The 14167-nt window shown below is 48.8% G+C and overlaps 1 protein-coding gene across 3 annotated transcripts in view; it reads left to right on the top strand.

The window, feature by feature from the left end:
• The window catches only part of ADAMTSL2 (ADAMTS like 2), a 166469-nt gene extending 152938 nt beyond the window's left edge, over positions 1-13531 (top strand). For all 3 annotated transcript variants that reach the window (XM_088459683.1, XM_088459681.1, XM_088459682.1), the window contains exons 15-19: positions 2959-3114; positions 4360-4530; positions 4916-5092; positions 5623-5767; positions 12094-13531. In XM_088459683.1, coding sequence (XP_088315809.1) covers positions 2959-3114; positions 4360-4530; positions 4916-5092; positions 5623-5767; positions 12094-12212 — 768 coding nt within the window. In that variant the 3' untranslated portion in view covers positions 12213-13531. The remainder of the gene's footprint in view (positions 1-2958; positions 3115-4359; positions 4531-4915; positions 5093-5622; positions 5768-12093) is intronic.
• Positions 13532-14167: the final 636 nt, after the last annotated feature.

The following is a 14167-nucleotide window of genomic DNA, read 5'->3' as shown; positions in this document are numbered from 1 at the left end:
CTGTCACTGTCTGTCCTTACTGTTACTCTGTTGTCGCTGTCACTGTCGATCCTTACTATGTTGTCGCTGTCACTAACGATCCATACTATGTTGTCACTGTCTATTCTTACTCTGTTGCTGCAGTCATTATATATCCTTACTCTGTTCTACTGTCTATACTTTTTTTTATTGACGCTGTCTTTGTCTATCCTTAGTCTGTTACTGCTGTCTTTGTCTGTCCTTACTCTGTTACTGTTGTCACTGTCTATACTTATTCTGTTGCTGCTGTCTCTGTCTATCTTTACTCTGTTGCTGCTATCACTGTCTGTCCTTTCTCTGTTACTGTTTTCACTGTCTATGCTTATTCTGTTGCCACTGTCTCTCTGTCTTTCTTTACTCTGTTGCTGCTATCACTGTCCTTACTGTTACTCTGATGCTGCTGTTACTGTCTATCACTACTGTTGCTTCTGTCACTGTCTATCCTTACTCTGTTGCTGCTGTCACTGTCTATCTTTACTCTGTTGCTGCTTTCACTGTCTATCCTTACTGTTACTCTGATGCTGCTGTTACTGTATATACTTACTCTGTTACTGCTATCACTGTCTATCCTTACTTTGTTGCTGCTGTCACTGTCTATCCTTACTGTTACTCTGTTGCTGCTGTCACTGTCTGTCCTTACTCTTGCTTTGTTGCTGCTGTCACTGTCTATCCTTACTCTGTTGCTGCTGTCACTATCTATCCTTACTCTGTTGCTGCTGTTACTGTCTATCCTTACTCTGTTGCTGCTGTCACTGTCTATCCTTACTGTTACTCTGTTGCTGCTGTCACTGTCTATCCTTACTCTGTTGCTGATGTCACTGTCTGTCCTTACTGTTGCTTTGTTGCTGCTGTCACTATCTATCCTTACTGTTGCTACTGTCACTGTCTATCCTTACTGTTGCTACTGTCACTGTCTATCCTTACTGTTGCTGCGGTCACTGTCTATCCTTACTCTGTTGCTGCTGTCACTGTCTATCCTTACTGTTACTCTGTTGCTGCTGTCACTGTCTATCCTTACTGTTACTCTGTTGCTGCTGTCACTGTCTATCCTTACTGTTACTCTGTTGCTGCTGTCACTGTCTATCCTTACTGTTACTCTGATGCTGCTGTTACTGTATATACTTACTCTGTTACTGCTATCACTGTCTATCCTTACTTTGTTGCTGCTGTCACTGTCTATCCTTACTGTTACTCTGTTGCTGCTGTCACTGTCTGTCCTTACTCTTGCTTTGTTGCTGCTGTCACTGTCTATCCTTACTCTGTTGCTGCTGTCACTATCTATCCTTACTCTGTTGCTGCTGTTACTGTCTATCCTTACTCTGTTGCTGCTGTCACTGTCTATCCTTACTGTTACTCTGTTGCTGCTGTCACTGTCTGTCCTTACTCTTGCTTTGTTGCTGCTGTCACTGTCTATCCTTACTCTGTTGCTGCTGTCACTATCTATCCTTACTCTGTTGCTGCTGTTACTGTCTATCCTTACTCTGTTGCTGCTGTCACTGTCTATCCTTACTGTTACTCTGTTGCTGCTGTCACTGTCTATCCTTACTGTTGCTTTGTTGCTGCTGTCACTATCTATCCTTTCTCTGTTGCTGCTGTCAGTCTATCCTTCCTCTGTTGCTGCTGTCACTGTCTATCCTTTCTATGTTGCTGCTGTCACTATCTATCCTTGCTCTGTTGCTGCTGTCACTGTCTGTCCTTACTGTTGCTTTGTTGCTGCTGTCACTATCTATCCTTACTCTGTTGCTGCTGTCAGTCTATCCTTAATGTTGCTACTGTCACTGTCTCTATCCTTACTCTGTTGCTGCTGTCACTGTCTATCCTTACTGTTACTCTGTTGCTGCTGTCACTGTCTATCCTTACTCTGTTGCTGATGTCACTGTCTGTCCTTACTGTTGCTTTGTTGCTGCTGTCACTATCTATCCTTACTGTTGCTACTGTCACTGTCTATCCTTACTGTTGCTACTGTCACTGTCTATCCTTACTGTTGCTGCGGTCACTGTCTATCCTTACTCTGTTGCTGCTGTCACTGTCTATCCTTACTGTTACTCTGTTGCTGCTGTCACTGTCTATCCTTACTGTTACTCTGTTGCTGCTGTCACTGTCTATCCTTACTGTTACTCTGTTGCTGCTGTCACTGTCTATCCTTACTCTGTTGCTGATGTCACTGTCTGTCCTTACTGTTGCTTTGTTGCTGCTGTCACTATCTATCCTTACTGTTGCTACTGTCACTGTCTATCCTTACTGTTGCTACTGTCACTGTCTATCCTTACTGTTGCTGCGGTCACTGTCTATCCTTACTCTGTTGCTGCTGTCACTGTCTATCCTTACTGTTACTCTGTTGCTGCTGTCACTGTCTATCCTTACTGTTACTCTGTTGCTGCTGTCACTGTCTATCCTTACTGTTACTCTGTTGCTGCTGTCACTGTCTATCCTTACTGTTACTCTGTTGCTGCTGTCACTGTCTATCCTTACTGTTACTGAGGTTTACGCTGTTCTCAGTGTCTTTCATTCCTTGTTGTTTTTCTGTCTCCATCGTCTCCTTTCTCTGCCTGTCACCGTCTTTAATACTTTGAAGGGAGACAGCGTTACTTATTCTGTGCTCAGCCTGATGCTGCGATCTGGCTTATTCCCAGCAACCTGTTCTTCAGAAGATGAGGCCTTTGTCGGGCAGAGCAGTTAGTGTACATGGTATATTATTTGTGTGCCATGTAGTTTATGGACTGTGACATTATCTCTGGGTCTCATTGCTTTGTACAGTTATTTATTCTTAATGATGTAAGTGTTACTACCGTACATATCAGTGTTCCCTAAAAGACCATTAATCCATGTTCATAGACATCCCCCAACACTTCTACTACTTTTGTGGGAATTTGGGAAAATGATAAGCTCACAAGTGTCCACAATGGCAACAAAGTGTCTAAATAAATGTTTTTGTCTCAGTGTACAGCGAAGTGCGGTGAGCGAAGTATCGTCACAAGGGACGTGCGCTGTTCTGAAGAGGAAAAGCTGTGTGACCCGAGCACCAGGCATCCTTCAGAGAAGAACTGTACGGGGCCTCCGTGTGACCGGCAGTGGACTGTGTCAGACTGGGGGCCGGTAAGTACTTGCGGGACGGGTGAGTGGTGCCTTGTGTACATGTCAGCTGTGGCTACAGGAACTATATAACAATATAATAAATCAGTCTTATACCTGGTCTCAGTCTACTATTTGTACGATTAAATATTGAGGACGTTTCCTTATAGGCTGTAACCTGTCAATTTTATATCTATAAAATATTATTTGTACTATTATTACTACTGTGTCCGGCGGTTTGCAGGCACCGGTGCAACTCCAGCAAGTTATCCTGTATTTTTACAGTGCCAATAATTTGCCTTTTAAACGATTGCAGCTTTAAAAATGCCAAATGACTTTCCAGAATTGTGCCTGGGCCCCTCGGTATTGTTACCAATAAAGCCTCTTCCAGCCATGAGATGCCAGTTACACGTGTGTGAGATACGTGGACGGCTCCGTGCGTGCTGTACGTGAGATACGTGGACGGCTCCGTGCGTGCTGTACGTGAGATAGGTGGACGGCTCCGTGCGTGCTGTACGTGAGTTACGTAGACTGCTCCGTGCATGCTGTACGTGAGTTACGTGGACGGCTCCGTGTGTGCTGTACGTGAGTTACGTGGATGGCTCTGTGCCTGCTGTACGTGAGTTACGTGGACGGCTCCGTGCGTGCTGTACGCGAGTTACGTGGACGGCTCCGTGCGTGCTGTACGCGAGTTACGTGGACGGCTCCGTGCGTGCTGTACGTGAGTTACGTGGACGGCTCTGTGCGTGCTGTACGTGAGTTATGTGGACGGCTCCGTGCGTGCTGTACGTGAGTTACGTGGACGGCTCAGTGCGTGCTGTACGTGAGATACGTGGAGAACAAGGGACCAGCAAAGCAGAATCCGTGTCTCTGCAGCTGTATAGCGAGTGATAGCGGAATACGTTCGCCCCTGACATCGTACTGTACGTTCTCTTTGCTGAATGCATCCCTGCTGGTAAAATGATGCTGGTCCATTCAAAGATTTCACAATCTACAAATAATCCAATTATCTTCAAGCGAAAAGCAACTTCTAAATCTGAGGGTTATTGCTAGGCAACGGTTCCCAGGGAGACTGCCTATTTTTAGTGGTAACTGATGAGTACCAATGGAGGTAGAAAATAGATTTGGAATAGGGACTTGTCTGCGCTGTTCTCCTGGTTAGGCCACGGATTGGGTAGAGTCATCCATTTCCATCATTTTAGAGATTCGGGGTGTCCGTTATCTGAGTGCTGAGTGACACGATGTTCCTGTCTGTCCCCCCCCTCACAGTGCAGCGGATCCTGTGGCCAGGGGAAGATGATCAGACACGTATACTGCAAAACGGGTGACGGCAGAGTGGTCCCAGAGTCCCACTGCAATCTAGAGACCAAACCGTTGGCCATCCATCCTTGCGGGGAGAAGAACTGCGCCCCCCAGTGGCTGAGCCAGGACTGGGAACGGGTAAGGCGCACTGCGCTAGAATCACATATCAGAGCGTGATTACAGAGCAATGTATTATATCATGGAATTATCCATTCTCAGTATCTCCATACATCACACTTGGCACAATCCTAATTTGCTGTTGTCCCCATCATTAATGTATAAATAGGGATTATACGGTGAGAGCTTAGTTAGGAAGTGAAGACACTGATCTGTTCCAGAAATGAATCCCAGTCAGTGTAAGGACAGGAGGGAGCATTGTGTAACCTTCACTAAAAACGTTATGGGCTCCTGTCTGTCCCATGGATTACTAATGTCAGGACAACCCCGATTGGTCAGCCATTAGCGGTCAGCCAGTGACATGTCTGCGCCGGAGTGACTGATTTCTCCTCTCGCTTCCCCTCAGTGTAACACCACCTGCGGCAGGGGAGCAAAGCAACGCATCATCCTGTGCCTGGAGGTGGCCAATGGCAAAGTTAAAACCCGCAGCCCCTCTGACTGTGATCCTGCCAAGAAGCCGGCCGAGGAGACCACGTGCTTTGAGAGGCCATGTTTTAAGTGGTACACCACTCCCTGGTCTGAGGTAGGAGACCCTGGCGGGTACTACTCACATGCCATGATTAGAGGTGGGCACTGGTGCCTATGCGTTGCCTGGCTACGCCAGGGATACACTGTGCTGCTTTGTTTGGGATCAGCTTAATTCACCTCTGGGGTCTTTTCTCATTATTATACTTTCTGTATGTAAATGACAGTGCAGGAGAGTGTGTGAGGAGGGGGTCTTCTAATAATATCTATTTATACCGCATGTGCTCTGATAATCCCCCCCACCCATTTAAGAAGATTCATTTAAATTCCCAGTATTGCTGATATTTGGCCTGGAAGTAATTGCTACTGTATCTCTATCCCTAACTAGGAATCTGTAGTGTAATGTATGTGCCCTATAGTGTAATGTATGTGCCCTGTAGTGTAATGTATGTGCCCTGTAGTGTAATGTATGTGCCCTGTAGTGTAATGTATGTGCCCTGTAGTGTAATGTATGTGCCCTATATCATACCCCTGTTCTATAAGGCCTCATCCAGTACGTCATAGTGACCCCAATCTCTCTGACATTAGTGCAGCAAGACCTGCGGGGTGGGAGTCCGGATGAGGGATGTGAAGTGCTTCCAGGGAAGAGACATCGTCCGCGGCTGTGATCTATTGATGAAACCTGTCGGGAAACAGACCTGTGATTTGCAGCCTTGTCCCACTGATCCACCTGGTGAGTCTGCTCTCAGCCACTAGAGGGCAGAGGTAACCCACTATTACTAATCTGCTCTGTCCCTGCCACGCACGTTTACTGTGTACCCCATAAGGCTCAGTCCCTGCCACACACGATTACTGTGTACCCCATAAAGCTCAGTCCCTGCCACGCATACTGTGTACCCCATAAAGCTCAGTCCCTGCCACGCACACTAACTGTGTACCCCATAAGGCTCAGTCCCTGCCACGCACACTAACTGTGTACCCCATAAAGCTCAGTCCCTGCCACGCATACTGTGTACCCCATAAAGCTCAGTCCCTGCCACGCACACTAACTGTGTACCCCATAAAGCTCAGTCCCTGCCACACACACTTACTGTGTACCCCATAAGGCTCAGTCCCTGCCACACACACTTAACTGTGTACCCCATTGTTACGAATCCCAATGCCTATTCCATGTGAGACCACAAGAACCCGGCTAGCGAGATCTTCACCAATAACAACCGCACGTTGTTCCCTTAGAACTGGGATACGTTCACCGGTACTTAGGCGGCCGCCTGGACTTACGCTCGGGGTAGAAGTGGCTCACATGGCGATACAGGGGAATTCAAAAGATGAAATGTACAGTTGGAACAGATGTTAAGGCTTTGAGGGAAAGAAGAGTGGATATTTGACCAATGGTATTACTTGAAGTGGTCTAAAGTAGCACTGCAGCCGATGGTGTGGCAATTGTTCCGATGGTGCGGCAATAGCCGTTAGTAAACAGTCTAGTCTTTGGAAATGGCTTTGGAAGCCAATGGTGTGGCAATAGTGCCGATGGTGAGGCAATAGCTGTTAGTAAACAGGCTAGGTTTTGAGGCTGATGAGCCGATGGCAGCACAGGGGCTGCTTGGTGCGGCTGGAAAGCGTATGAAAGTTGATGAGCCGATGGCAGCACAGGGGCTGATGGAAGCTGATGAGCCGATGGCAGCACAGGGGCTGCTTGGTGTGGCTGGAAAAGTTGTTTTGGAAGCTGATGAGCCGATGGCAGCACAGGAGCTGCTTGGTGCGACTAGGAAGCCATATGGAAGCTGATGAGCCAATGGCAGCACAGGGGCTGCTTGGTGCGGCCAGGAAGCCTTATGGAAGTTGATGAGCCGATGGCAGCACGGGGGCTGCTTGGTGCGGCTGGAAAAGCCGTATGGACGTTGATGAGCCCGTGGCAGCACGGGGGCTGCTTGGTGCGGCTGGAAAGCCGTATGGAAGTTGATGAGCTGTATCACGAGGAGAAACAAACAAACTGATCATGCAGCAAAGCCGATGAAACTCGCAGACACGCTATAGTCGGCACAGCTGCAATAGTCCAGTGAGTATAAATAGGCTGAAGTCCCAATTAGGTTTGCACTTGTGGAATACATCACTTCCCGAGGTGTGGCGATCGCCTAGCAACAGGAACAACTGAAGTAACGCCATCCTGTCTGGGCAACCTGTTAGAGGGATTCAAGTTGTGACCGCGACTTGTAACACCCATAAAGTTCAGTCCCTGCCACACACGCTTACTGTGTACCCCATAAAGCTCAGTCCCTGCCACACACACTTACTGTGTACCCCATAAAGCTCAGTCCCTGCCACACACGCTTACTGTGTACCCCATAAAGCTCAGTCCCTGCCACACACGCTTACTGTGTACCCCATAAAGCTCAGTCCCTGCCACACACACTTACTGTGTACCCCATAAAGCTCAGTGCCCGCCACACACGCTTACTGTGTACCCCATAAGGCTCAGTCCCCGCCATACACGCTTACTGTGTACCCCATAAAGCTCAGTCCCCGCCATACACGCTTACTGTGTACCCCATAAGGCTCAGTCCCTGCCACACACGCTTACTGTGTACCCCATAAACCTCAGTCCCTGCCACACACGCTTACTGTGTACCCCCTAAGGCTCAGTCCCCGCCATACACGCTTACTGGGTACCCCATAAGGCTCAGTCCCTGCCACACACGCTTACTGGGTACCCCATAAGGCTCAGTCCCTGCCACACACGCTTACTGTGTACCCCATAAAGCTCAGTCCCTGCCACACACGCTTACTGTGTACCCCATAAAGCTCAGTCCCTGCCACACACACTTACTGTGTACCCCATAAAGCTCAGTGCCCGCCACACACGCTTACTGTGTACCCCATAAGGCTCAGTCCCCGCCATACACGCTTACTGTGTACCCCATAAAGCTCAGTCCCCGCCATACACGCTTACTGTGTACCCCATAAGGCTCAGTCCCTGCCACACACGCTTACTGTGTACCCCATAAACCTCAGTCCCTGCCACACACGCTTACTGTGTACCCCCTAAGGCTCAGTCCCCGCCATACACGCTTACTGTGTACCCCATAAGGCTCAGTCCCTGCCATACACGCTTACTGTGTACCCCATAAAGCTCAGTCCCCGCCACCCACACACGCTTACTGTGTACCCCATAAGGCTCAGTCCCTGCCACACACGCTTACTGTGTACCCCATAAGGCTCAGTCCCTGCCATACACGCTTACTGTGTACCCCATAAACCTCAGTCCCTGCCACACACGCTTACTGTGTACCCCATAAAGCTCAGTCCCTGCCACACACGCTTACTGTGTACCCCATAAAGCTCAGTCCCTGCCATACACGCTTACTGTGTACCCCATAAAGCTCAGTCTCTGCCACACACGTTTACTGTGTACCCCATAAAGCTCAGTCTCTGCCACACACGTTTACTGTGTACCCCATAAAGCTCAGTCCCTGCCACACACGCTTACTGTGTACCCCATAAAGCTCAGTCCCTGCCACACATGCTTACTGTGTACCCCATAAAGCTCAGTCCCTGCCACACACGCTTACTGTGTACCCCATAAAGCTCAGTCCCTGCCACACGCTTACTGTGTACCCCATAAACCTCAGTCCCTGCCACACACGCTTACTGTGTACCCCATAAAGCTCAGTCCCTGCCACACACGCTTACTGTGTACCCCATAAAGCTCAGTCCCTGCCACACACGCTTACTGTGTACCCCATAAAGCTCAGTCCCCGCCACCCACACACGCTTACTGTGTACCCCATAAGGCTCAGTCCCTGCCACACACGCTTACTGTGTACCCCATAAGGCTCAGTCCCCGCCATACACGCTTACTGTGTACCCCATAAAGCTCAGTCCCTGCCACACACGCTTACTGTGTACCCCATAAGGCTCAGTCCCTGCCACACACGCTTACTGTGTACCCCATAAAGCTCAGTCCCTGCCACACGCTTACTGTGTACCCCATAAACCTCAGTCCCTGCCACACACGCTTACTGTGTACCCCATAAAGCTCAGTCCCTGCCACACACGCTTACTGTGTACCCCATAAAGCTCAGTGCCCGCCACACACGCTTACTGTGTACCCCATAAAGCTCAGTGCCCGCCACACACGCTTACTGTGTACCCCATAAAGCTCAGTGCCCGCCACACACACTTACTGTGTACCCCATAAAGCTCAGTGCCCGCCATACACGCTTACTGTGTACCCCATAAGGCTCAGTGCCCGCCACACATGCTTACTGTGTACCCCATAAGGCTCAGTCCCTGCCACACATGCTTACTGTGTACCCCATAAGGCTCAGTCCCTGCCACACACGCTTACTGTGTACCCCATAAAGCTCAGTGCCCGCCACACACGCTTACTGTGTACCCCATAAGGCTCAGTCCCCGCCATACACGCTTACTGTGTACCCCATAAAGCTCAGTCCCTGCCACACACGCTTACTGTGTACCCCATAAAGCTCAGTCCCTGCCACACACGCTTACTGTGTACCCCATAAAGCTCTGTCCCTGCCACACACGCTTACTGTGTACCCCATAAAGCTCAGTGCCCGCCATACACGCTTACTGTGTACCCCATAAGGCTCAGTGCCCGCCACACATGCTTACTGTGTACCCCATAAGGCTCAGTCCCTGCCACACATGCTTACTGTGTACCCCATAAGGCTCAGTCCCCGCCACACACGCTTACTGTGTACCCCATAAGGCTCAGTCCCCGCCACACACGCTTACTGTGTACCCCATAAAGCTCAGTGCCCGCCATACACGCTTACTGTGTACCCCATAAAGCTCAGTCCCTGCCATACACGCTTACTGTGTACCCCATAAAGCTCAGTCCCTGCCATACACGCTTACTGTGTACCCCATAAAGCTCAGTCTCTGCCACACACGTTTACTGTGTACCCCATAAAGCTCAGTCTCTGCCACACACGTTTACTGTGTACCCCATAAAGCTCAGTCCCTGCCACACACGCTTACTGTGTACCCCATAAAGCTCAGTCCCTGCCACACATGCTTACTGTGTACCCCATAAAGCTCAGTCCCTGCTACACACGTTTACTGTGTACCCCATAAAGCTCAGTGTCCGCCATACACGCTTACTGTGTACCCCATAAAGCTCAGTGTCCGCCACACACACACTGTGTACCCCATAAAGCTCAGTGCCCGCCACACACGCTTACTGTGTACCCCATAAAGCTCAGTGCCCGCCATACACGCTTACTGTGTACCCCATAAAGCTCAGTCCCTGCCATACACGCTTACTGTGTACCCCATAAAGCTCAGTCCCTGCCATACACGCTTACTGTGTACCCCATAAAGCTCAGTCTCTGCCACACACGTTTACTGTGTACCCCATAAAGCTCAGTCCCTGCCACACACGCTTACTGTGTACCCCATAAAGCTCAGTCCCTGCCACACACGCTTACTGTGTACCCCATAAAGCTCAGTCCCTGCTACACATGTTTACTGTGTACCCCATAAAGCTCAGTGTCCGCCATACACGCTTACTGTGTACCCCATAAAGCTCAGTGTCCGCCACACACACACTGTGTACCCCATAAAGCTCAGTGCCCGCCACACACACTTACTGTGTACCCCATAAAGCTCAGTGCCCGCCACACACACTTACTGTGAATCCGGACCAAATAGAGAACATTTTATTAATGCAGAATGAATTAGCGCAGGGACAGGTCTGCAATAACATTACAAGGATGGTAAAATGTCTTTTCATTCAATAAATGTCCAACCAATGGATTCATAGTACAAGCAGTGTATGCATTATAATCCCACTATAAACCTTTATTGCATTGGAGAATATTTTGTCACTATTATTAGACAACGAGAAATTATAAAGACAGTTTCATAAAATATAGCAGGTAAAGGTACGAAGGTGTTTAAAAACAAAAATACATCACAGTAAATTAATAAATCTCACTTCAAATTTCTGCAACGCGTTTCGCAGATGACCTCCGCTTCCTTCAGCAGGAGTAAGGTAAAGTCGCGTTTCCCAGCTGACCTCTGCTTCCTTCAGCAGGAGTAAGGTAAAATCGCGTTTCGCAGATGACCTCCACTTCCTTCGGCAGGAGTAAGATAAAATCGCGTTTCGCAGATGACCTCCGCTTCCTTCGGCAGGAGTAAGATAAAATCGCGTTTCGCAGATGACCTCCGCTTCCTTCGGCAAGAGTAAGATAAAATCGCGTTTCGCAGATGACCTCCGCTTCCTTCGGCAGGAGTAAGATAAAATCGCGTTTTGCAGATGACCTCCGCTTCCTCCGGCAGGAGTAAGGTAAAATCGCGTTTCGCAGATGACCTCCGCTTCCTTCGGCAGGAGTAAGGTAAAATCGCGTTTCGCAGATGACCTCCGCTTCCTTCGGCAAGAGTAAGATAAAATCGCGTTTCGCAGATGACCTCCGCTTCCTTCGGCAGGAGTACGGTAAAATCGCGTTGCAGCAAATTTGAAGAGAGCTTTATCTTTCTTTTCTGATTTATTACCATCCGTGTGATTATATTCCAGGCCTGTTACTGTAGTAGCAGATAGAATCCGCATTGTCAGAAGGGTTCTCTCAATATCCAGTCAGCTGCAGGAAACCATTTTATTCAATATCTCTATTATTTAGGTTTATTTTGCGGTAAACTTGTCTCCTATGTTGCCGGCTATGCTATTCCCTACAGGTGCAGTGGTCGGGGCCTGATTATACGAATTGCGCCATCACTGTGCAGTAACACAGACCGCGTCAGGCCCCCCTGCACTTTGCACTTGGACCTCCTGGATGGGAGGCCCTATAAGTAAGCTAGTATGTATTATATCCTATGGCGACTGAAGGCAGCTGTGTGTGGCGGTGTACATGTATGGCTAATGCCCTGATATATATATATATATAGTCCTGTGCCTCAGGTTCGAGCCTTGTGCTGGGTACACCATGACAGTGGTAGAAGCAGATTGCAGTGTCTCAGGGATTGGAGGTGCCATAGCCCCCGGCACGCTGCGCTGTATTCTTTGCCGTTACATTGTCACATCCTCTCTTCCTGCAGATGACAGCTGCCAAGACCAAGCCGGAACCAACTGTGCCCTGGCCATGAAAGTGAATCTCTGCAGCCACTGGTACTATAGTAAGGCCTGCTGCCGCTCCTGCCGCTCTGCTCACTCCTAGCAGGGAATACGCCTCATAGGTAATGTGACTATAAAGAGCTATTCGCCCTCTGGACAGTATATCTCTCGCGCACGTGTCTGCGGTTACCGGCTTCCGCTACTACTGTATCTGATCCTACAGGAAAATGGCCGTGAGGGCAGCAGACAAAATGTTCTACTAATATAATCACCCGCCTACATGCCTTTCATATAGAGAACGTGACAGGAGTCTGCCTGAGGCTTCATTACCATAATGGCCCAAAGCCTAGTCCAGCGACGATCGGAGGCTCCTGGGAATGTCTTTGTAGTGTACAGACAGCCATATACAGTATATCACACAGCATTTATACCGGACTGCAGACTGCACACATCACGTGTCTCCTGTGTGGGGCTCACACGCCTATTCTATGTTTCTCACACTGCACTTTAGTATGTACGGAAACGCACTGCGCAGTCATAATGGGCTTTCATTATAAGCCAAGAGAGTCGTATTTACTGTCGGGCTGAAGGAAATCGGCCTGTGCTGTTTTCTCACATGTATGTATTTTGTAATGTAAGATATCTTGTGTAATTGTATCCACGGTTGGGCGACCTCCGACACCAAGCATCATGGGAGACGCGGCCCAGCGACAGCCGGGGCCAGGAGGTCACCTAATAGAACCTGAAACGCATTTCCTGTATGGAAAGAAGTATAATGATGTATCCATACCTAGAACACTACGAGCTGTACATGAATAATAACCTTATTATGAAGTGACTGGTAGACTCGGTCGACTATAAGGATCCTCTTTCATGGTCTTACACCCAATACATCCCCATGGAAAGTAAAACTATAGGTGATCCATAGGGGCAGCTTCCTGTACCGTATGCTGAGCCGGATCCTCCATTATGTAACATAGGCTTCTGCCTAGGGCCCTGGAGGACCCAGATTACACCAAGTATCTTGCCGAGCGCCCCAGTGAGTGTTACACCGGCTCGGACCGTACATGACCCTCTGCTGGGTGGCTGTAGAGCCCGCGGAAGTGCCTTGTGGTGGCAACCACCGCCAGGGGAGGTGGCATGTTCCTATGGAATCAGAGCACAGACCTGGCCAGGCAGGGACACCCAAGGGTCCGAGGACCTAGTTTGGTGCTGAATTTCCTCTATACACAGGTGAGACCCTGAAGAGGGAAACTCCAGTAGGTCTCCCGCATTCAGTAGATTCCCTGTAAGGATCTGTTAGCTGTGATCTATCGGTGCTGTCTGGAAGCTCTATGATTGGGAGAAGTTTGTAGTGAGCCACCAATCCTGTCCCCCCCCGTCCCTTCCCCCCCCCCCCAGGCCCCTCTGCGTGTTATACGGTGCTGATCATGTAACTGCTCTTCTACTGTAACGTGTATGAAACACGTGTATTTGTACATGAGAGGTTCAGGAACCACGTGTACTCCCTTCTCTTCAGGCTTATTACTGTGACCGCTACAGACCTTTAGTGACATTCGCCATCAAGCTGGGGCGCAGTCCTGCGAGTGGTGTAAGATACTTTTGTTTTCTTTTTAACTTAAGATGCAGAAATGTGAGATTTCAGATGACGCAGCGTCCGCGTGATCCTAGAAATGTCATTTTGTACTTGTATCTTACATTTTATTTGTATGAAAACATTTAGAAAATGTAAAGTTTATTTATTTAAAAATCTCTATATAGTCGGATCATGAAGTTTCTGGAGACGCTTGTTGTGGATGGGAACACGCTGCCGGTGTAACAGGAAAGCAATGAGTATAGGACTTTAACCCATTTTTCCAAGTGACATTTTGGAGGATGTATACAGTATGTACACGTCTTTCCCATGTGACATTTTGGAGGATGTATATGTACACGTCTTTCCCATGTGACATTTTGGAGGATGTATATGTACACGTCTTTCCCATGTGGGTGCTGTTGATGGGATGTTTTGTAGCATATAAATCTGCCTGCACTTTGTATCTCGGCAGACACGAGCTT

The sequence above is a fragment of the Taudactylus pleione genome, unplaced genomic scaffold (assembly GCF_031769625.1).
Source record: "Taudactylus pleione unplaced genomic scaffold, aTauple2 ptg000927l, whole genome shotgun sequence".
NCBI classification, from domain to species: Eukaryota; Metazoa; Chordata; class Amphibia; order Anura; family Myobatrachidae; genus Taudactylus; species Taudactylus pleione.
Note: the sequence above shows the minus strand (reverse complement) of the source record. Positions and strands in the feature narration are given on the sequence as shown.